This window comes from Callorhinus ursinus, unplaced genomic scaffold, assembly GCF_003265705.2.
Source record: "Callorhinus ursinus isolate GAN/ISIS: 27379988/994484 unplaced genomic scaffold, GSC_fseal_2.0 scaffold4, whole genome shotgun sequence".
Classification (NCBI taxonomy): domain Eukaryota; kingdom Metazoa; phylum Chordata; class Mammalia; order Carnivora; family Otariidae; genus Callorhinus; species Callorhinus ursinus.
In genome coordinates this window covers 101,190,454-101,213,486 of record NW_027397066.1, presented here as the reverse complement: position 1 = coordinate 101,213,486, position 23,033 = coordinate 101,190,454, and the positions used below count along the sequence as shown (strand labels likewise).

The following is a 23,033-nucleotide window of genomic DNA, read 5'->3' as shown; positions in this document are numbered from 1 at the left end:
ATCATTGACTGTTTTAATTAAAAGAGCAATACTTATACAGAATAAAAACTTTAAAAGCACAGACAATTCAATAAATTGTATCCCCTGAGCTCGTCTACTAGATCCCTTCCCCTAGAAGTACTCTTAACTTTTCTTATCTCTCCTCCTTAAATAATTTATAACTATATAAGCACATGTACCTATTTATCCTTTTTTAACACACAGATACATATTGTTTTATATTTTGTTTTTACTTTAATCCAGGTACTTTGGTAACCATTCCATACCCACTTAGAGATCTATATCTTTCTGAAGTCTTTATGGTATGCATCTCTGTATCAGGATACACTAGTTTATTAGTCCTCAAATAGTCATTTATGTTGCTTCCATTATTTTCCTATTATAAACAGTGTTGTAAAGAACATTATTGCACATGTGTCTCTCAGCATTTATGAGCATTCATTTCCTTAGAACAAATTCCTGGACATGAACATACTGGGTGAAAGAATATTACATTTTAAATTTTGATACAAAATGCCAAATTGGTCTTCAAAGAGTTTGTGCCAATTTACACTCCCACCAGTACTGTAGGAGAATGTCTGTTTTTCCTTATCTTCACCAACATACACCATTCAAATGTTAGTGTTTTCAATCTGAATCGTGAAAATGGAAATCTCATTTTTTTTAAATGAAGCTGATTTTTTTTAAATTTTATTTTATTATGTTAGTCACCATACAATATACCATTAGTTTCTATGATTCACTGTTTTCGTATAATACCCAGTGCTCCATGAAATCTCATTTTAACTTATATTTCTTTAATCATAAAAGGATACATTTTTGTATTTGTGTGTGTATTTCTCTGTGAACTGCCCATTAACCAATTCTTTATTTGATTGTGCTCTTTTTCTTAGTGATTAGAAAAAAGATCCTTATATATGAGGAAATTAGCCCTTTGTCATATGTCTATTTTGTTTATAATACATTATTTTTTCTGTGTAGAAATCTTATATTTTAATATGGCAAAATTATCAGTCATTTACCTTACAGATTCTGAGTACTAATGTAAGTCTATACCCAAACTTTCAAAGAAAGTTAAAATACTAATTGTCTGTCATTTTCATTGCTCAGAAAAGGAAACTAACAAAACATAAATAACCCACGACAACAACAAATAACTTACATGCTTATTACGTGTGGGTATTGTTCTAAGCATTTTTCATGTATTAACAGTTATTTCTTAACATCCATATTTTAGAAAAAGTTACTATTGTAATCTCAATCTTACAGATAAGGAAACTGACACGCGGTACAGTTAAAAATTTGTTCAGTCACAAAACAACTAAGTGGCAGAGGCAGAATTGAAACCAAGGCTGTCTGGCTCCCAAGGTAGTATTCAACCACCTTGCTATATACATGTCTTACCAAGCATTGGTTAAGTTTCTTAAAACAGTGTAATTAAAATCATAAAATAGCCTAACTCAAACTGTTTATGTTGCTAATCATGTTCATTTCAACATAAAAATATTTATTATTACTCAACTATTAAATTATTAATTCTTGAATATAAAATACTATTTGAATATTTAAATTTAAACACCTAATGTTTGAATTTGAGATATCAGAAATTTAGGTCTTCTCTGGAAGTCTACTCTAACCAGAAACAGCAATAATGTACCTTTATCTTTAATGCAGAGTCACTGTGGGTATGAGTCTTAGAAAGTTTCCTCATTATCTCAGCTCCAGTTACAGGTCCAGAGCTACCAGGTGGAGGACGGTTGGCTGTTCCTTCTAGTAGCATTGTGTGTTCACTGACTGTGGCTGAAACAGTTCAAAAGAGTAAGTGGGCTATAGATTATCATTTTCTTGAAACATCAATACCAGTGTTCCTGGTGGTGTTAACTACCACTCAACTTTACATATTCCTTGAGTAAACAAATTAAATTAATTAAATTTCCTTGAAATTAATTGTGGAATCTGCTATATTATTTTTTGTGTTTCTTTTACTCTCCCAACCCCAATCTTCTCACTCAGTCTCAAGAAAGGAACAAATAGCTTGTATTCAGTCCCTCCACATCCCAGCCAAAGGGTTTAGAGAAGAAAAAAAACCAACTAGGCTCAAAGTACAGAACTTTCAGATTAATCCAAGAATTTGCAGACAGTTAATTAGAAGGGAGCCAACATGGGGCTTGATATTACAACCCTGGGATCAGGACCTGAGCCGAAACAGAGTCGGATGCTTAACCAACTGAACTACCCAGGCACCCCACCCTTCCTCATAGCATATTCACTTTTAAGTATAAAGTTTTTTTTTTTAAAGACAATAAAAAAAGCTGGGTAAAGTATTATATATCAATGTTCTGAAAGCTCTAATTTTAAGGCTACTGTCCTTTTTCATGGTACTTTTAACATTTTTTTCCAAAATATCATAATTCAATATTACTGAATATTACATGTTGTGATAACAAAAGTTTACCCCTGAAAAAGCATTAAAATGTGCACATATATTTCTGAAATGCATATCTAGTGTCTGTGTTCTGGCACAGTCATTTTGCTGACAGAACTGTAGGCTGAATGCATGACTCTAAACATTACATAAATGCGGAATCAACCAGGCACCAGATAAAATTCAAAGACTCTTTTAAGTGGCATAGGAAAGATGATGAACAAATATGAATATGAATTTTATTTTTTTCAAATGTGAATTTTTAAAGGAAGTTTTAACATGCTTCATTCAAATATTCTAGCTATGTAAAGATGTCTGTTATTGTACGTGATAGATGAGAAGAAATCTATCATATTTCATGAAATTAAATGTAAAAACCAAAAGTCAGTATAAAGATTACAACATTATTATCATTTATTTGGACTAATACAAATCATACTTGTATAATTAAGCCATAAGGGTTTCAAATTTCAGACACAAATGATTAAAATTATCACATATTCATATCACATTATCACATATATATGTTACCAATATCTGGCTATATTTGACTAAAATATTTACAAACTACCTGCATCAAATTCAAATTCTGCTCCATCAGCACTGGTGTCACTTTGAAGACCACCTCCATTGTCTAACCCAAGTCCGTCTTCATGTTCATGGTCCACAGCTGACTGAGGTTTCAGTGGCTGAGCTGGTCTGTGTAAGCTAACTCCTTTAAAGGCTGGTGTCACCACAATAAACTTCATCCACTGCCTTGCCAATGCAACTAAACCTTTCTTTAATGTTACCAAAGCAGGAAGTCCATCACTCTGTAACAACAATGATGTAATAATGTTACCATTTAAATGCTTTGTATACATTTATTCATTTAAATCTCATAACCCCCATTTAGAGATGAAGAAACTAGAATTTATGTGTTATAATTTGTCCAAGGTCACAAAGAGAGTATTTCAAGCTGACAATAGAACTCAATCTCTAAACACAACATTGTGTCTTTCTGTCACAAACAATGCAGTACCAGGTGAATAAGAGGCTAAATACGGGGTGCAAGATTGGGATTCTCCTTAAGAAGCATTCAATCCACTTTACCTTTTTTGTTCTATTGAGGAAATCAAATGTATTTTGAACTACCCGGAATATTCATTAAACAAAGAGGAAATGAAATTACTCCCTTCAAAGATTAAGAACCACCACTATTTTAACATTTTAACTAAGACATTTTTTCCTAATTCTCCTACCTCTTCCTTTCCCTCCTCAGCATTCTGTATAGCTTTATTTACCTTCTCTTCACCACCCCCCTTTAATTTTGGTGCTCTTCAGATATCCATTCTTGACCAGTTTCTCCCTCAACATACCATCATTCCTAGAAGTCTCATCCATATCCACAGCTTCGAATACCTTCATGTTGGCAATTCCCAAATCACTTATCTGAGCCCACTGTTGTCTATAAGCCTGTATTTTTAACCATATTTCTCCTTTGGACTTCCCATCTGCATCTCAAACCCTGTAGGCCAATGAATGACTCCTCGAAACGACAGAGGCTTCCTTTTTTTTTTTTTTTAAGATTATTTATTTTAGAAAGAGAGAGAGAGAGATTGGGAGAATGAGCAGGGAGAGGAACAGAGAGAGGGGGGATGAAAATATCCCAAGCAGACTCCACATGGAGCCCAAAACAGGGCTTGATCTCACAACCCTGAGATCATGACCTGAGCCAAAACCAAGAGTCAGAAGCTTAACTGACTGAGCCACCCCAGCGCCCCAAGAATAGAGGCTTCTTTAAAGCTAACATATGGTTTCAGTAACTCACCATTGTAGCATCATCAATGATGGAGTAATTTGCCTGGTGCAGGTAGTGATGTAGTATATTGCACAGTAAACATGAAGGATTTTCTTGGAGAAAACGGGCAACTTTTGTAAGTCTGTTGTATTTACTTCTTAAGGGAAAATGTACACTTTTATTCTGAAACAAAGCAAAAACAACAGATTTAGAGTGATGTATCAAAGACACTGCAAATAGAAGATATCCAGTAATCAAGAACTTGCAGGTCTGATGTTTTCCAACGATGAACAATTAGAGATCATGTTCAATAATAAGATACCTTGTACTGTTGATAGACATACCTCTAATGCTTCTGTCATTATACATCCCATAACAGCACAAATTCTCAAGGTGCTCTCAGTTTCTAATTTGTTTAAGGATGATTTGAGTTGATCAATGGGAACAAGCCATGCACCAACAGCTGGAGTTGCAGTGCTTAAAAGGTTCAGCTGCCTTTGAAAATTAAAAAAAAAAGAAATTATAAAAACAACTGTCAAGATTTGTATTTCAAACAATCTCCCATACCTACTGCACTTAGTGGCTATTTTGCTTAGGCAAAATTACTTTTCATTTTGGCTACCAGACAAATTATGAACATATAAGTAGAAAATGTGAAGAACAGATAATAGAAATGAAGAAAACATTAAAACCTATTAGAGGTGAGAGTAAGAAGTTCATGGTGGCATGACATATAATAGTAAAACTAAAGCCCTAGGAAAGAAAAAGGGTCAAACAAGATAAGAATAATGTCTACAGAAAGCATAAAGTAGGAAAGATGGTAAGAAGGTGGCAACCCTAATGCTAGATAGATCAGAAAAATAATTTAAAAAAATAACTGAAACAGAGTTATATGTTATTTAAAATGAAAAATCAAGGAATAGTACTACATGTTTAAAACTTTTTACCTAGAAAATGCATGTGTAGGAGATCTCACATTGGTGGGAGCTGCAAAACTAAACCAAATTTCCTTGATGGTCAACTTCATGCTACATGAATCTGGAGGTGGAGGCATCAGAGGTAAATCTTTTTTCAAATCATCAGATTCAACTCCTTCATCCTACATAAAATCAAAAACCAAAAACTTATAATGTATAGCTGCTTAAAACCATTAGTGCCAAGGTAAATGTTTTAAGCACAAAATCTTCCCATCACATCAAGTTCTACAGATGACACCTTTATATAAAACAGGTAACATAAACCTTGCTCAGCCTAACCCTAATTCTGAGAAATACCTATAGATCCTTGAAGCTCTAAGGAGCATAGTCTGAAAAACCACTACATTTTAGTAAGCCATAAATCACTGAGCTTGGAACTGAATGTTTCTCCTGATCATTTCATTCAATTACATTTGTTTAGGGATGTTTAAGTGTTATTTTTTCCAGATGAAAAAAGTGAGAGAAAGAGGTTTTGTGACCTGTTGAAGGTCATACAATTATTAAGGAGAATGAGTGATAGAATCAAAGTCTTCTGTTTCCTACTACAATGTTTTCCATTCCATTTTTTTTCCAATCCATTTTAACAACATATTTCAAATTTCCAAAAACAAGTGCCATAAAAATACTAGTGTAGTCCATGTTCAAATAAATAACACTCTACAATAAAAAAATTCTTAGTTATCTTATATGCTAGCAATCTGAATCAATGTTAAGAAATAATAATTTTTTAAATGTATAATCACTACTCTTTAGAATGCAGGGAAGTAAGCATAATAGTAAAGAAGCAAACAAAAAAGTCTACTGCCTGTTCTGTCTCCTCACAGCTAATTCACTTTTAGTTATTACTGGTCAAGATGAAGAACACTGGCATTTTCTTGTGGGATGACTAAGGAATGCAGAATATCCACAAAATAGTTTTTTGAATCCTAAGTGCTACAAAACAATGTGACTATAGGCAATAGTAATTTTAAAGTCAGACGTGCTAGATATATAAGTCCACATTCCTTATCTGCAGCTCTAAAACTCATAACGTTCTGAGAAATCTAAATATTTTTGTGTAAATGTGGCATCAAAACCTGATCTGAATTTGACGAGAGGCTGTTTATCCCACTTGGAATTTTTATGAATGTTGTCCTGTAAAAGTATTCAAATATTTCAAGATGGAATGCTGTCTCAGATTCCACTAGGAGTTTATGTAACATATAAAACACACACCATATTACCTTTCTGTTAAAGGAAAAAAAAAAATCTGAATTCTCAAATACATCTGACCTGTGGGTTTCAGACAAGGCTGTGAGCTAGGGCTAACGTATACAAAAGATAGAGAAGACAGTCTTCAAGAACTCAAAATTTTAAAAAGGGAAGGAGGCTTACAGATAATAAGCAACTAATTAAAATAGTATGTGAAGCAAAGCAATAATAAAGTTGGATTTAGGGGCGCCTGGATGGCTCAGTTGTTGGGCGTCTGCCTTCAGCTCAGGTCATGATCCCAGTGTCCTGGGATCGAGCCCCACATTGGGCTCCCTGCTCGGCGGGAAGTATGCTTCTCCCTCTCCCACTCCCCCTGCTTGTGTTCCCTCTCTCGCTGTGTTTCTCTCTGTCAAATAAATAAATAAAATTAAAAAAAAAAAAGATTTAAAAAAAAGTTGGATTTAGGTTGACAAAATTTTTGGTACCTATGGCATGTGTAAATGATGACAGCTAAAAGGCCACTGCATACAATTCTGGAGCTCAACTGAAAGGTTGGTGCTAAAAGCATAACCGATGGGAAAGAGTTAGTGTCATCAAATTATGGAGGACTAGAAAATAAAATAAATCAGGGAGTGGACATACAGCAAAAAAAAAAAAGAAAAGTAGCCAAGAACAGAACATGGGAAGAACATCTACATTTAAGGACAAAGAACTGAATGAGGATATGGACCAGGAAAAGTTAGAGAACCCAAAGAAAGCAATGTTACAAAATTTAGGGACATTCAGCAAAGAGACAAGGATCAGAGGGACCAAGGAAGACATCTGAGCTGCTGCTTTTTTTTTTTTTTTTGAAGATTTTACTTATTTATTTGACAGAGAGAGACACAGCGAGAGAGGGAACACAAGCAGGGGGAGTAGGAGAGGGAAAAGCAGGCTTCCAGCAGAGCAGGGAGCCAGATGCAGGGCTCCACCCCAGGACCCTGGGACCATGACCCGAGCTGAAGGCAGACGATTAATGACTGAGTCGACCGGGTGCCCTGACATCTGAGCTTCTATCAAGTGTTTCAGTGGGATAGAGGAGAAAGAAAGAACAGCTGGGCTCTTCCCAGCTCTTTTGTCCAGTGAATAGCTATTATATTTTTTAATTTCCTTAATTAATGTGCTAATCCCCAACCACCACTCAAACACATCCAAAGACCTAACAAGAAAACTGTGATTAAACTCTTGAACTATGCATCAAATCAAAATAAATATTTCAAAAAATAAATTACCAAAAACCTGGGGTTCAGAGGTGATTATGCCAATGAATGGTAGATATCTGTGACATTTTCTAATTTAGAAAAAGATTTTATTTATTTATTTGACAGAGCTATATAGAGAGAGCAGGTGTAGGCAGAGAGGCAGGCAGAGGGAGAGGGAGAAGCAGGGTCTCTCTCCGCTGAGCAGGGAGCCCAGCATGGGGCTCAATCCCAGGACCCTGGGATCATGACCTGAGCTGAAGGCAGCTGCTTAACCTACTGAGCCACCCAGGCCCCCATATCCATGACATTTCTTAATTAAAAGGTGGTTTCTTTTCTCTTCAATTGGTCTAATTTCCAAATGATCAGAAACGTATGTACATATGTGTTTAAAAACAACATTTACCAAGTTCTTACTACGTGCTAGACACTGAGTTAAGCCTTTTATATGTATTATCTATTTCAGTCTTCACAAGTCTAGAAGGTCAGTATCCTTACAATATTATTATAAACGAAGAAATTTCGAAGAGGAAAAAACTTGCACCCATCAGTTAGTGGTACAACTCTTCCGTAGTCTAGAATCTTCAATATTTTTATTATTGCTATTATTAATCATCATGACAGTCTACCATAATAAAAATAATAAATGAGTTGCATATAAGGTATTCTTCAGGACTCTAGCTGAAATGGGTGGATAGTGACAAAAATATTTAGAACTTACATGAAATACTACCAGTGACAAAACTAAGTATTTCCATGAATTCTGCTAAAATCCTTGAAACATCAAAACAATGCCTACTTTTCTGAAATTCTATTCATTCATTAATTCAACAAATATTATTAAGTGCCCAATATGAGCAAGGCATTAAACAAGGTACTATGATAGATATATCTACGGTACGGTACCTATGCTTCAGAAATTATATTCTAGTAGTAGTAGAATCACCAAAATATCTTGACTACAATTTAAGCAAAACTCCAAATATTGAAAGAAGCAAATATACTCCAGAAATTAATTTTGAAATGGGTATGTAGTTTTGTTATTTTTTCAAAGCACTATTATTATTAAAAATTCACCAACTTGTTCATCTGAAACAGAATTTCCATTTAAGTCTGAAGAAGGGCTTATTCGATCACAGGGAAGATTATCATCAGAGACATCAGTATTATAGCCACTGCCAGTTGGAGAATCAGAAGAATTATTGGATGTCAGCACTCCACCTCTTTCTGTGACACTAGCTTTACCCATAATTCCAAAAGTATTATATAAAACAGCACCAGACTGTCTTCCTCCTATAAGAATGAATGAATATATTTATTAAAAACAGTGGGTATCTCAATACTGTACAGTACCCATAAAGACAAAAAAATAAAAATAAAAATTCATAAAGATCTTTTTTTCTCATCAAAACTTTGCCCTTATCTATAAAAGTCATGTAAGACTGGATTATCAGGTAAAGAACTGTAGGCATACTCGACTACTATTATATATATATATATATATATATATATATATGACTAACCTAAAAGTCTTATATATAACTCAGCCTTCCTTTTTTTTTATATATTACTCAATAATGTAAAAGAAAACTGTATATAACTGTAAGTCAGTCTGTCACTGAATAAAGGATTTATAGTATTTTCATCCTGCAAGGCTCTACTAATCAAAAATCCAGTTTCCAAAGACCAAACTTTCAAAAGCTGGGTGGCTCTACATTTTATTCAAAATTCTTTTTCTGAACCACAGATTTTTTTGTTCAAACAGTGATTTTTTTTTTTTTTTTGGTATTTCTACATGCTCTGTTAGTTTTTAATCACACATTGAAGGGGAAGTCCCACTTACACAATTGGGATAGGGCACCCACTCTGGTAAAAAATCCCAGGTCCCAACTTTCTGCTTAAATATACTGATTCAGGTTATTAAAAGTCACAATTGTTCAATTGTTCAAAACATTTCAGCAATGTGGGGCCAATTTGTACCTCACTTAAGCAGAAATGAAAAAAAAAATGCTTACCTTTTATGGTTAAGTTTTCAAGTCCACATTCAAACATTATCCAACCCCATTTTTCTTGGCTGGGACCTATTCGAGTTACATCTGGAACAGCTTGCTGATCAGTTTCATCCACAAAAGTAAACTCATCCAACTCTTCCAGAGTAAATAAAACTTTGGACTTCTCAAAAGGAATAGCAGTGATGGCACAGGTACCAATATCTATTATCAAAAGAGAACAAAATGACCATTTTTAAAGGCAGAGAGGTTTTTATTAAAAAAAAAAAAAAAGTAAACATTTGGCACCGTGTCTGTCTTAAAAAGATATCTTAATAGTCTGCCAAAAAGAAAGATAAATGAGACAACCAACTTCGAAAATAATGTATAATGTCTACAGTTTAAAAAATGCCAGAATCACATTGAAGTAAAAGGGAGAAAAAAAAGATTCCATAATTGAGAAATAATTGCTCAGAGGCAGAATGAATTCATTTCTGAAAGATTATAGGGTACTCTAAAAATCTATTAAAAAAAGCTCCTGAACAATTCAACTTCATGGTAAACTATTTTTAAATACTTTCTCATCATCTTACAAAATAAGAAATCATTCTAATTACCCAGCTACAGGAAAAACATTAGAAAATAGAAAAATTATAGCTTTTACTAAAGGACTGCTTTATGATAATACATTTTATATAATTACAATTCATAACAGACATTGCCATAATTCCACCACTTACAATATGCAATATGGAAACTAATATCCTGCATGTCTGGCAAAGGTTTGTATTTTATTTACTTTTTTTCATTTCTTTCTCTGATTACAGCTAGTAAATACAGAAAAGCAAAAAAAAAAGATTTGAAAAAAAAAACCATGTAAATTTACCACCCAGAGATAACTTGTTTACATTCAAATTAAATTTCCTTCTAGCTTTTTAGAGATTTTAGAAACCAACCAGCTTTGTTTCCCATATTTCAAGTGACAGTAAACCATTATAACTTCCTGAGGGCATTAAAAATTCTTCAAAGATATTATTATAATAGTTATATAATACTCCATCATATGAAAATACTATATTTCACATTTATGGTTAGAAAATCTTCCTGATCAGAGAGTAAATATTCACTTGAATTTTTCTATGATTTTCTCATTATTTATTTTTTATATTTGCCTTTAATTCCATGAATTTATTATGATGTATAAGGTGAGGATTAAACTTAAATTTTTTGACTAAGTAATACACTTGCACAGATCAAAGATCCAAAACGTGTGAAAGGGTATACAATGAAAAGCCTCTGACAATCACACCCAGGAATCCACTCCCTCTCCCTATAGGTAACAAATTTCATTAGATTATTGAGAATCTTTTCACAGATGAAAGGATTATGAACATATAAGCAAAGACAATTACATTTTTCCCTGCATTTTTATACAATGTTTTGTCTTTGATGACTTTTTTCTGCATAGTGTGCTTTTCAAAATTCTATTTAGTTACTTCTTATGCTCTTATGCAAGTGCAAACTGGTTACCAGTGCAAACTACAGAGCTGAGAAAAGTTTTTATATTGAAGCCACTGTATTTTGTACCAGCTTTAGGATGAGAGATCTCAGGTAGCCAAGAAAAGTCTCTTTATTTGGAATCCTCAGGTCAAATGCTTTGCTCTCAAACACAAGGATGGTGAAATAAGCTTTGAGAAAGCCACAACAGTTATACAGACCCAGAACACAGACAAGAATCATGGGAACTTCAGAGCCTATAGAATATAATGAGCAAATTCAAGGTAATCATTTGTTCATTCAGGATTGGTCATCTGTCCCACATGTAGATTTTAGTGTAGCAAATCGTCTCAAATAAGACTAACAAACTCAGTGTTTTCTAGATTGAATCTCTGACAGTCTGAGATCATTTAAGCTTCTAAAGGTACTGAATCACATCAAAAATATTAAAAGGATATGTGACATCTCTAGTTTTCTCTTTCACCTCACCAGGGATTTTAAGAGGCATAGCCAAATCTATCATTCTAATTGCTACTGTATTTTACAGACTTGACCATCTGCTTTTGATATTGCAATTAATTCTTTTTAATGAAGTTGTGCCAACAGAACGATTTTAAAAAGTAAGAAAGACGATAAAGATCATACTCCCTCTTCTATAATGAGCAAGCAGATACAATGAAGAAAACAGGGGATAGAAGCAGTGCCTTTAATTTGGGCCATACCACTTACTGTCCTATCAAAGTTTACCTTCCATTCTCATAGAACATGAGTAAAGATTAAATACCATGTGTTCAATATATGCAGAAATGCCTTTCTCTTATAAAATATTCAAATTATAGCAATATTTGAAAAAAATCATGCCTTCTTTTGCAAAATCCTCTTACATTTATATGTGTCAAAGAAAAAAACATTTGTTGTAGAATCCTACCTGTTGTATCAAGACCCCTAAGCTGCCCATGAACTCGATGAATATTTAACTTGGCTGCAATTTCTTTGCCTTTTTCTGCTCCAGCATTTGATCTGAGAGATCCAGATGACTGAGGCTGCATCTTAGTGGCATGGACATACCTATCAAAATTTGATGTTCTACCAGGTTCTGTATTTGAAGTCTCTTCAACCACACCTCTTTATGGAAAAAGAAAAAAAAAAGTATGATGGTGAACATTTAAATAATATAGTTCAATAAAAACATTTAGTAAGCAGTTTTAAAAAAAATTCCACTGTTTTAATTAAACCAATATTACTAAATTTTTCAGTGTTTACTGAAAAAGTTATGAGTAAAAACAGTACCAACTTTTAAAAACCTACTTTGTTAATCTACAGTGATATTTGAAATTCCAATACCAATTTTGAGTTTTAACATTAGAATTTTCAGATATGTATTAAAATGGTTATGGCTTGCTTTGACATCCAACAAGAAAATTACGGCTCAAATTAAAATCTTTCTTACCTGTTCATACGAACTTGCGTAGCAATTCTGTCAAAACACAATGCTACTAGAGAAACATGAGTCACACTTTTACTAGGAGCTGTACTTGGAGATTCTTCCACTGAGGCTTGTAACAAACATAAGTTTACCTAACACACAAAATGTCATAAATTTCAGAGATGAAAAGTGAGATATTATCACTTAAACATAAAGATATCCAGGAAAATGAAAAACTACTGTTAGGAATGGTATATATAAACACAAACTCATAAAGTAATCATAATTCAATTGTTACTGGAGGGAGGGGAATATTTTAGCAAATACTACCTAATATCCCACTTATGTAAACTATTTCTATTATTAATTTTTATATTAGATCATCAAAGGAATAAGATATGTATTTTTGATATTATGATCTATTCTACCACCATTCAGTTTAGTAAATACAAAGGATAAAAACCACCAAAATGTTCTCCTCTTCCAGGAAAATTTTTTTAAAATATTGAATTGTTACCTTTGGTATGCTAACATTAGCCTGAAGACCTTTAATTGTTACATTATCTTGCTTCATCACAAGATTTGTCTGTGCTTGTCCTTGGGTAGTCGTTCCTATGGTGGCATGTTCAGTTTTTGTTCCTCTAACATCTGGTTTGGAAGATAGCTAAAGAAATTAAAGCAGAATTGTTATTTCACAGAACTTTCATAATTTTCACAACATCCACAATAGCAACTTGCTTATTCACTGTGCTCCCTTATGCCCATCTATATGCCAGCTGCCATCCAGTTTAGCTTTGAAAAGGTAGGAAAAATACCAGAAGCTTCAGGGCTGAGAGAAGTGATATAAAATAAAGTGAAACCAGTCTACAGGGGAACAGAAAAAAAAAATGGCGTAAGTATTATTTTAGAATTACTAAAATGTATTTATTTGACAGCATATTTTGGATTTGATAATTGGCTCCTTGTTGACTGAGAATATTTTCAAATTTCTTACAATAGTAGTAAGATGTGTGCACCTCGACCCTAACTACCTATATCACATGAAATGCCAATGTTTTGAATAGTTGGATCATTAAAAATAATCAGCCTCACTTTACCATGCCTCTGGTCTCTAGCCCAAATATGACCCGGATAAAATGGAAAGTCAAATGGAGCATCAGGATATGATTGCTAAGAAACTGGCCCCATAGCTAGAACTCCAGCATAAGTAGACTCCACACACCAGCAGATGAGGACTTGATTCACTGAAGTGAACAAAAATAATCTAAAAATATTAAGATACAAATGATCTAATCACAGAGAAAAGCCAAAATAATATCAGCATTGCTTTCTTAGAAAATGAATGTACCAGGGAAGAATGCTCATTCACTTAGGACCAAAGTTCTTTAGGAAAGGCTTACAATTAAGCTACTTCTGAAATAAAAGAAAAAATAAAACTACAAATTTAATAAATATTTTATTGCTATTTAATCCATAGTATAGTTATATATGGTATCTCTTAAGGAGCCAATAACATATAAAGACTATTTAGAAACGTCCATGTATTCCAATTTAAATGGCGATAAAATTTTAATATTCAATTTTTTTTTCAAGTTCAGATATCATGCATACATGAAGAGTACTCAATTTGCTAAATTCATTGAATATAAAGTTCTTACATTTTCTGAGAAGGTAGTCTTGCTATTTTGGACAGCCTCCCTGAGGACTTTGGCATGGAGATCATCTACAATTGCAGCTGGATGGCGGGTACTAGCACAATGAACCATTGCTTCAATGTACCTGAGGGAAGAAAAACAGTAAATGAAAAACTTAAATATCACTTAATACTATGGCCTAGTTTATCTAAACTGTTCCATTATGTTCCATTCTAGATTTCATCCATGGTAGTTTTATCTCCCTTGATAGACTATAAGCTCCTTGCAGGACAAAGTAATCTATTATTTCCCCTTTATCCCTTCATTGACTGGATAGTAGTAAGAATATAAAAAATAATAATTAGTTCCTGGGTGTTTGATCATTTTATGCTTATCAGCCCAAAGCAAAAAATGGAAAATATAATGCAATATAATTATTTTAATATTGCAATAGAATTTATCCTGAAAAAGTAACAAATGATAACAGACCTTTTAAAACATATTTTCATCTTTGTTCAACCAAAATAGCCATCATCAACATCTTCTTCATGAACACATATCACATATGCTTAATCATTTTATAAAATAGTAGTTAAAAATTATGTTTTTCAACAAAATTAATACCTGTCTAAAGCTTCAGCCACCAGAGGAGTCAGAACAATATCAACAGTCCCTTTTACTTCAACTATGGCTGTGGTCCTGGTCTGAGAGACTGGTTGATCCAGGGTCCACTCTTCTGTCAACGTTTCATCATCTGTGTTATCAACAGTTTTCTTTTCCAGAGGAGTATATGGTGTACTATACAATTTAATAAGTAAATACATATTAAAAACACCATGAAAAAGATCAGAAGTTAGAATTTCCTTAAGATGAATGCCACTCAAATATACATTTATTTCAACTAAAATTTTCATGGAATCAGATTAGATATTTTATGTCCCAAATGCTTTGCAGAGATAAGTGAGGTGCAAAAATGCAAACTGATCAAAGATGGTTAATACATCAAGTAAGAAAAAAAATGCTGATATATTTACTTGATGGGGCTTTTCCAAAATATGAAAACTACAAAACTGAATTCTTGGTAGTTGCCAATTTCAATATGCCAAGTTATGGCTTGCTCATTATGTCCAACAGAAATGCTAGTGGCTGCTTAGAAATGTTGGCAAAGCCATGACAGACAATAGAGTTGAATTATTTACGGTAATTACTTCATTTTTTAAAACTGTTCCAGGGTGCCTGGGTGGCTCAGTGGGTTTAAGTGTCTGCCTTTGGTTCAGGTCATGATCCCAGGGTCCTGGGATTGAGCCCCTCATCGGGCTCGCTGCTCAATGGGGAGCCTGCTTCTCCCTCTTCCTCTGCCTGCGGACCCCTCCCCTGCTTGTGTGCTCCCGTAGTCTCTCTCTCTGTCAAATAAATAAAATCTAAAAAAAAATGTTCCAGAACTAATCTTATTTGTTCATTTTCCCAAGGCCCTGGACAATTCCTCCCACATGATGGCCAATGAAATGTTATTTGTAAGAATGGATAAATAAAAATGAGAAGCTGTAAAAAAAAAAATGAAATAATACTCCATCCAGCAACTGCAAAAACACTCTTTTCTACTGCTTGCGAACACTCACCAATACAGACTACAAGCTGGGGTACAAAACAAGTCTCAACAAATGTAAAGATCAAAATTATAAAGAACATACTATGTGATTACAAAATGAAATGGTATCTTTTAAAATTCTCAAATACGTGGAAATTAAGCATTGCATTTCTAAATAAGCCATGGGTCAAAGAAAGAATTAGAAGGGAACATTTTTTAAATAAATAAATAATAAAGTTTATAGTCAAGTAAAGAATGGTTATTTCTCAGGATAAATGCCACATATCTAATAATCAAGAAAGACTGACTTTGAACTTCAAAAGTATGTAACTTTTACTCACTTCGAAGTTGATCCTGAAAGTTGCATTCCTCTGTCTAGTAAAGAATTAGCTGTGAGCCCCTGTTTGATAACCTAAAATAATATAAAACATTACTCACAGTCTAGAATCTTAATGTTATTTGTTCTCTAATTTTATGCTATCAACTGTTATTTGTGAATATCCAGATTACCTTGTTAATATGACTTTGATATGTACAATAAAAATATTTAACAGACAGAGGTGCCTGGATGGCTCAGTTGGTTGAGTGCCTGTCTCTTGGTTTCAGCTCAGGTCATGATCTCAGGATCGTGAGATTGAGCCATGCGTAGGGATTCTCTCTCCCTCTCTCTCTGCCCCTCCACCCACTCTCTCTCTCTCTCTCTAATAAATCTTAACAAAAATACTTAACAAATTGAGAAAAATCAGATAAAATATGTAATTGGCAATTTCATTTTCTGATTATTCAGACAAATGACAGGGCAAGACTATGAGGATTCAACAATGAGGGTAAAAGACTATACAACTAAAGCTTAAAGGTAAGTGCTTCAAATGTCTTTCCTCCCAAATTCCTTATCAAACTGAGCATTTCTTAAACTAATTTTAGAATCTTCTCCTGGCACAATCAACTTTTAAGTGAGGAAGAATCCCAGAGAAACATTAAATTATAGGAAAAACTAACTTGTATTGTATGTCCATAAAAGAAAACAAATAAAATAATGCATTTGATTATTCAAACGAAACTGACCCCTTTTATATGTTAGTTATTCAGATTTAATAGAGAAAAATAACTTTCTTACCACCTATATTCTATTTTGATCTAAAGATATGAACTCCTTCCTTGACTTATTTAGTTCAGAGATTTGACTGTCTAATCAAAGTAGAAAGATTTATTGAAAATACTAAAATAATTCTAACCTCTTAGGTACAATTCTGTATTGGAAGTACCACTGAGCTTTATACTGGAAAATCCATATACCAACATACTTTCACATGGAAAAAAGAGAACATTTTGAAGTCATAACATGGGCAATTTATATTGGGCAAGAAGTGGCACAACCTTAAAACAAAAACTTTGGGGGTACTGGGTGGTTCAGCTGGTTAAGCATCTCCCTTTGGCTCAGGTCATGATCTCAGGGTCCTAGGATGGAGTCCTGAGACTGACTACCTGCTCAGCAGGGAGTCTGCTTGTCCCTCTCTGCCCCTCCCCCTGCTCATGCTCTCTCTGCCTACCTCTCTCTCAAATAAATAAACCTTTAAAAAAACAAAACAAAACCAAAAACAAAACTTTGTAACTGTCACTAATGTTTCTTCTTCCTTCAACACATATTGCTCAAATGCATATATATATATATTCCAACTCCATTTATCACATTTCCAGCATTACTTAAATCCAGTCCTAAAATCTCTTGCACAGACTGCTGCCCACAGCTTTCTAAGTGATCACCCCACTTCTTCTTCTGCTTCATGACAGTTCAATTCCACTCAGTAGCCAAAGTACATGAGATCACATTTCCTTAAAGCTCTCACAAGTTTCCTAATGAAATTTCAATGAAATTGTAACTACTGATACACCATGGTCTATAAGTCCTTAATGATCTGGTCTTTGTTTATTTAGGTCTTTAGCCTCAAAATGAGCAGTGTCCCTGCTAACTTACTGATGTGCACTGACTTTTTTCCACTTTAGAATTTTAGCAAGACTCCTTCCTGTGCCTAGGTATCCCCATCATCAATTCCTTCTCATACTTTAAGTTTCAGTTTAAATATTACCTCCTCAGATAGACCTCTCATGTCAACACAATATAGGTAGCTCCACCCCACCATTATTCTCTATCCCAGCATCTTTGGATTATCTTCATAAGACTCTTCTCAACTTGTAATCATATACTTATCTGTTTTATCTATTAACTGTCTCCCACACCTAAACTCTAAGTCCTATGTCTGTTTTCCTCATCACTGTATATCAAATGCCTGGCAAACAGTAGTATATAATAAATATTTGAATTAAGAGTGAATAAATTAACATTTAGACACTTTAAATAAGTGTATATGCTTATGTAAGTATATACCATATAAGATTCCTACACACTGTTATTCAGTTCCTTCCATAAGATCTGACTTGCTTAATTTTGTTCTTTAAAATCATAAAAAATCTCTTATAAATGTATAATTTTATAAAAATAGTTTTCGCATTGGTTATTATCACTAAATTTATTTTGATGTATTTTCAGTTTTCCTTTAAAAAGCTATTTACAGAATTCATTACAGAAATGGACAATAACCAATTCCTGCTAAATTATAAGATCTCAAATGTCAAGTGCATGGAATTGGATTTGCACAGCAGCAGTTACAGATTAAGTAGAAAGAACACCAGCTATTAAAAATAATTTCAAAATTTTATTTTTAAGACACACAAAAGTTTGAATTCATAAACTTGTTCCTAATCTTAGAGCATAATATAGAGACTATATGTTAATTGACTAACATTGTGGCAATCAAGTCTGAAACTATTCCTCAATTTGAGATGTTTAAATTTATAATACTCATCAGTAACCCTGAGATTTATTGTCACACATGAAGCCATGACTTCAAAAATTTCTTCTTCTAGAGAGATAGTTAAAACGACTGAGAGAATACTTTTGGAAACATCTTAAAAATTGATTTATCTAAGTAAACCTATCAGTGGAAACCAATGATCTGGTTTATACCTTAAAAGTTGGAACAGAAAGCTGTTCAAATGATGATGAACTTTCTTCACTGGTTGGAGTATCAAGATCGAGGGGACGATGCAATGAGGACTTAGAGGTTCTTTTGTTAGTAGGGTGCTTCACTGACCAATTAAGTACCTGGAACTGAGTAAGGTAAGTCTGGTAACAATTCATCACAGGTTGTTGAGAAGTAATCTGTTCACTCTCTACTGTTTTCTCAACCTCTACAACATATGGATGTTCTATAACGTCATCTTCTCCACCTAATGCAGAAACAAATGAAGCCTGGGAAGGATGAGTTTTGAATGGCAGAGTTCGGGGATCCTGAATGCTTTCTCCATGGCCAGTAAGTGGTCCCTCCACACTGTGATATATGGAACCCCTACTGTAGTCAATCTGCTGTGTTTGCTTTTTCTTCTTTTTTCTACCTGGATAAGTTCCAGGGCCTTCATCACTGCTAATGGGCTCAAATTCTTCAGCTGCAGAAAAGTAGGCTTCGCTATCAGCCATTGACATGCTGGAATCCATTGACCGATATTGATGAAATGAATTGGAGTCTGCCGATGGTGTGTATGGAAATGAACCAAAACTTCTTCTCTGCTTTGGTGAGTCTAATACATTTTCATCACTTCGGGAGACATCACTACTAAACTGGACTCCAACTGTAACAGGTTGCTTGTCCCCATAAAAAGCAGCAGTAAGGCTCTTGGTACTCCCAAGTCGAGTGGAACATACAGAGGCTTGTCGTTTCAAGGGAGATCTCAAAGGAGATTGACCTACTGACTTTTCCTGAGTATTAGGAGATACAGGGCTGTTTCCTGAAATTTCTGTAGGAATACTAAAATGGAAAGCAAAGTTATTACCATTACTGTACATTGTATAATTTAAGTATAAACAGAAGTACTTATAAAATTTTTATAGTAATCTTAATCATTTATTTTATAAATAAAGGAAAATCTAAAATTTTACAATGAAATATCTATACAAAGTAACAAAACAGCACAATATATGTTCATACCCCATGTAGTTCCAAAAAAAATTAAGGCAGTTTAAAACATAATAAAAACTTAAACCCAAAGTATAATCTTCCATCCATAATTCCTAGACACTAATACATTTATAACTTTTTTTTTTTACATTCTTTAAAAGTTTGTCCAACAAAATCTACAAGGGCTTTGGTCACGCAAGGTCACTTTTTATGGGCTGAGTTTAAAGTCTCCATGAAACATACAAGTAGAAATATCAAAAAGGTAGCTGCGCCTACAGGGACCAAAGTTTTGGCTAGAGTTTTACATTTAAAAGATGTTGGCTATAGATCACAATTGAAGCCAAACAGTTACTGAGACTGTCTAGGGAAACAGTATAGAGTGAGTGGAGATAAAGGCACAGAACAGAGTCCTGAGTATCCAGAACATCTAACAAATGGCAGGCTGTAAGAGGAAGAAAAAGAAGAAGTGGAGGGAAAAAAATGGAGGACATGGAAATAGGGAATAAGAAGGAATAGCCAAGGAGGTTGGAGGAAAATCTAAAATTTTCATATCTGTGGTATGACAAGAAATATTTATTTTCACTACATTTTTCTGTATTTTCCTATTTCTGGAATGAATATATATGTATTAATTTTATAATTAGCAAGACAACAGCAAATGGACATTTAAAAATATGTTCAGGAGGAGAAAAGAATTTTCTATAGTGGAGTAGTTGAGAGGGAAAAGTTTTTCTTGCCAAAATTTTAAGTAATTATAATCTTATTATAATTTCCAATCTATTTTCTAAATATAATTGAATACTGACCCTACTTGACCATCCTCTCTTTTTGCACTATGCAAGAATTCTTTTTGGACCAAATGGTCATCAGCAACAGAAGAGGGACTTTCCTTTTCTCCGGCCAATAAAGGCTGTGCAGCACTAGAACTACTATTCTCTTCTGAGGAAGAGGATGAGCTATGAGATCGTAATGGTACTTGAAGACTAAGGTGCTGAGTTTTTCTTTCTACTTCTATTCCCACTGATTTGTTTTCCCATTCTTTCCTCTTCATGCCATTCACATTACCTGAATAAACAAACAAAAAAGTAGGTTACATGAACATAATAATTTCAAAAGCAATTTATGAAAAATAAGAGCCCTTAATCCAATTCCCTATTTTTATAAATATAATCATTTTTTAAAAGCACAAATATCCAATTTCACATAGCAATACCCTAAACACTATAGAAAGATATCTACTTTAAGTATGGGTCCAGAGTCCATAGACAGTGAATTTTTTCTTATTTTTTTAAACTTTATTTGAAAATTGTCAAACTTACAGAAAACTTTAAAGAATAATTCCAAGCCACCATATTATCTTTTACTCGGAATACCTATTTTAAACATTTTGCCACATTTGCTCTAATATATATAATATATGCATAAAACTTTTTGAATTGAGAGCAATTTGCAGACATAGTGACCTTTTATCCTAGATAGTTAAGTGTTTATTTCTGAAGAATAATATGTAATAACTATATAATTATTAACTTGGTAAATTTAGTATTCATACAATACTGTTATCTAATCTACCATGTGCCTTCCAGTTTTCTCAATTGACCCAATAATGTCCTTTAAAGCACCTCTGCCCCCTCTAGTACAAGATTCAATCTAGGATCATATATTATTGCATTCAGTTGTCATGTACTCTTTAATGTGGAACATTTCCTCAGCCTTTTATAAGACATGTTATGTAAACTGGGGGTGAGGGGATGAAAGGAGAGTTCTAAATTGCTTAGATTAAAAAACAAAACAAACAAACAAAAACTCCTGCCCAGTTTCTATTCTCCTCCAGCCATCCCTGTGTTACCCAAGAAAGAAGAACCTGTTAGTAGGAGAAAACACCTCTCCAAGCAGAATACAGTTCTAGATGGAATTTAAGGGAAAGAAGACTTAAGAACTTATAATATAGTAATATTATTCACTTCTACTATCACAAATGGAAAAATCAGAATAAATGTCAGAAGAAAAATGGGTTTCATTCACTTCTAAGTGGTGGGAAACTAGTGGTCACTGACCTTCCAAGGAAATCCTGCATTCTACCATGTGCCCTCTTGATTGTATCCTAATACTGCTTATCTATACTTGGCTCCTAGAAACTTCAACAATCAGAAGTCAGATACTTACATAGGGGTTAATTCTATAGTAAACTCATAGTGATTTGGGAATTATAGCTCACTCCTGAAAGAATCAATAGGAGATACAATCTCTATTATACATTATAAGAGTTATAATGAGCTTTGCTTTTTTCAGTTAGAGAATTTGCTCTCTTCCCTCTTTTATACCATGTGTAAATTCCCTGTAGATTTTCTTCCTTCCCTTTGTGATGGTTAAACTTTGATCTGCAGATCAGAAAATCAAGCAGTGTTTATAATTAGTGCCAGCTGTAGTATGGTAGAAAGAACACTGAAGTGGCTTTGATGGCCCTGATTCTAGTTTCTGCTTAGCCATTTGACTTCGTGCAACTCCCTCTCAGTGATGAGCCTCACTTTCTTCACTATAAACAAGGAAAATACAGAACTCACATGGTAGCTTAAAGATTAAATGAGAAAATACCTGTGAAAACCTTTAAAAACAAACATTCAAATGTAATAAAGTAATATTGTAAGAAAAATGATATATTTTATTTAGCATCTTCCCTATCCTTTAAATGTCAAGAACTTTTGATGTTTGCAGATTTTATAGGATAATCTGCTCTTATTCTAGGCAAAATTGCTGAAGTTAAACAACCTTAAATAAGATGTACATACTTATGTATTAATATTTAGTGAAAAATCATAAAGCAAGAACTTGGTATATGCAGTCCAGCTCTTTCTTCTAAGAGCTCCTTACACATGGGAAATCAATGAACTTTTAAAGTTGAAACTTCTTTTCTCCCTTTTTGTCCACTGACAAAAGGCAGTGCTGTTAATGTTTTTGAATAAAGGGGAAAAGGCTAATATAAAATATAAAATACCAAGATTTTTCCACATTTCACTTCTTGACAGCATGACAACTTAAGAAGTAAATACTGCACTTAACTGTGGGAACATACAACTAAAAACCCCAAAGGAAAATCCACTTCTGAAGTCTTCAGAGAAAAGATGCTAGATAAATCTAAATCTAGTATGCTGAAAGCCACCATTTACAGCTCATATCACACACTTATGTATTTGCAAAGTTATCCTACAGGGTCTAAAGCCACATTTCTCTTCTTGACATGTTCAATTTTAGTGATAAAAGAATATCTTGTGAAAT

At 33.6% G+C, this 23,033-nt stretch overlaps 1 protein-coding gene across 10 annotated transcripts in view; it reads right to left on the bottom strand.

Annotated features, from left to right (window-relative positions):
* The window catches only part of BLTP1 (bridge-like lipid transfer protein family member 1), a 207,764-nt gene that overhangs the window by 98,347 nt on the left and 86,384 nt on the right, over positions 1-23,033 (bottom strand). For 8 of the 10 annotated variants that reach the window (XR_012378024.1, XM_073892215.1, XM_073892217.1 and 5 more), the window contains exons 28-42: positions 20,564-20,822; positions 18,770-19,607; positions 16,086-16,156; positions 14,781-14,954; positions 14,181-14,301; positions 13,040-13,186; positions 12,547-12,674; positions 12,025-12,221; positions 9,627-9,824; positions 8,693-8,904; positions 5,153-5,304; positions 4,550-4,700; positions 4,236-4,388; positions 2,994-3,237; positions 1,658-1,800 (exon numbers count right to left, since the gene is read on the bottom strand). Coding sequence is in view for 9 of the 10 variants with exons in the window: in XM_073892215.1 (XP_073748316.1) it covers positions 1,658-1,800; positions 2,994-3,237; positions 4,236-4,388; positions 4,550-4,700; positions 5,153-5,304; positions 8,693-8,904; positions 9,627-9,824; positions 12,025-12,221; positions 12,547-12,674; positions 13,040-13,186; positions 14,181-14,301; positions 14,781-14,954; positions 16,086-16,156; positions 18,770-19,607; positions 20,564-20,822 (3,188 nt within the window). In the remaining variant the exon portion in view is untranslated. The remainder of the gene's footprint in view (positions 1-1,657; positions 1,801-2,993; positions 3,238-4,235; positions 4,389-4,549; positions 4,701-5,152; positions 5,305-8,692; positions 8,905-9,626; positions 9,825-12,024; positions 12,222-12,546; positions 12,675-13,039; positions 13,187-14,180; positions 14,302-14,780; positions 14,955-16,085; positions 16,157-18,769; positions 19,608-20,563; positions 20,823-23,033) is intronic. The other 2 variants (XM_073892216.1, XM_073892224.1) reach the window with 1 other exon arrangement.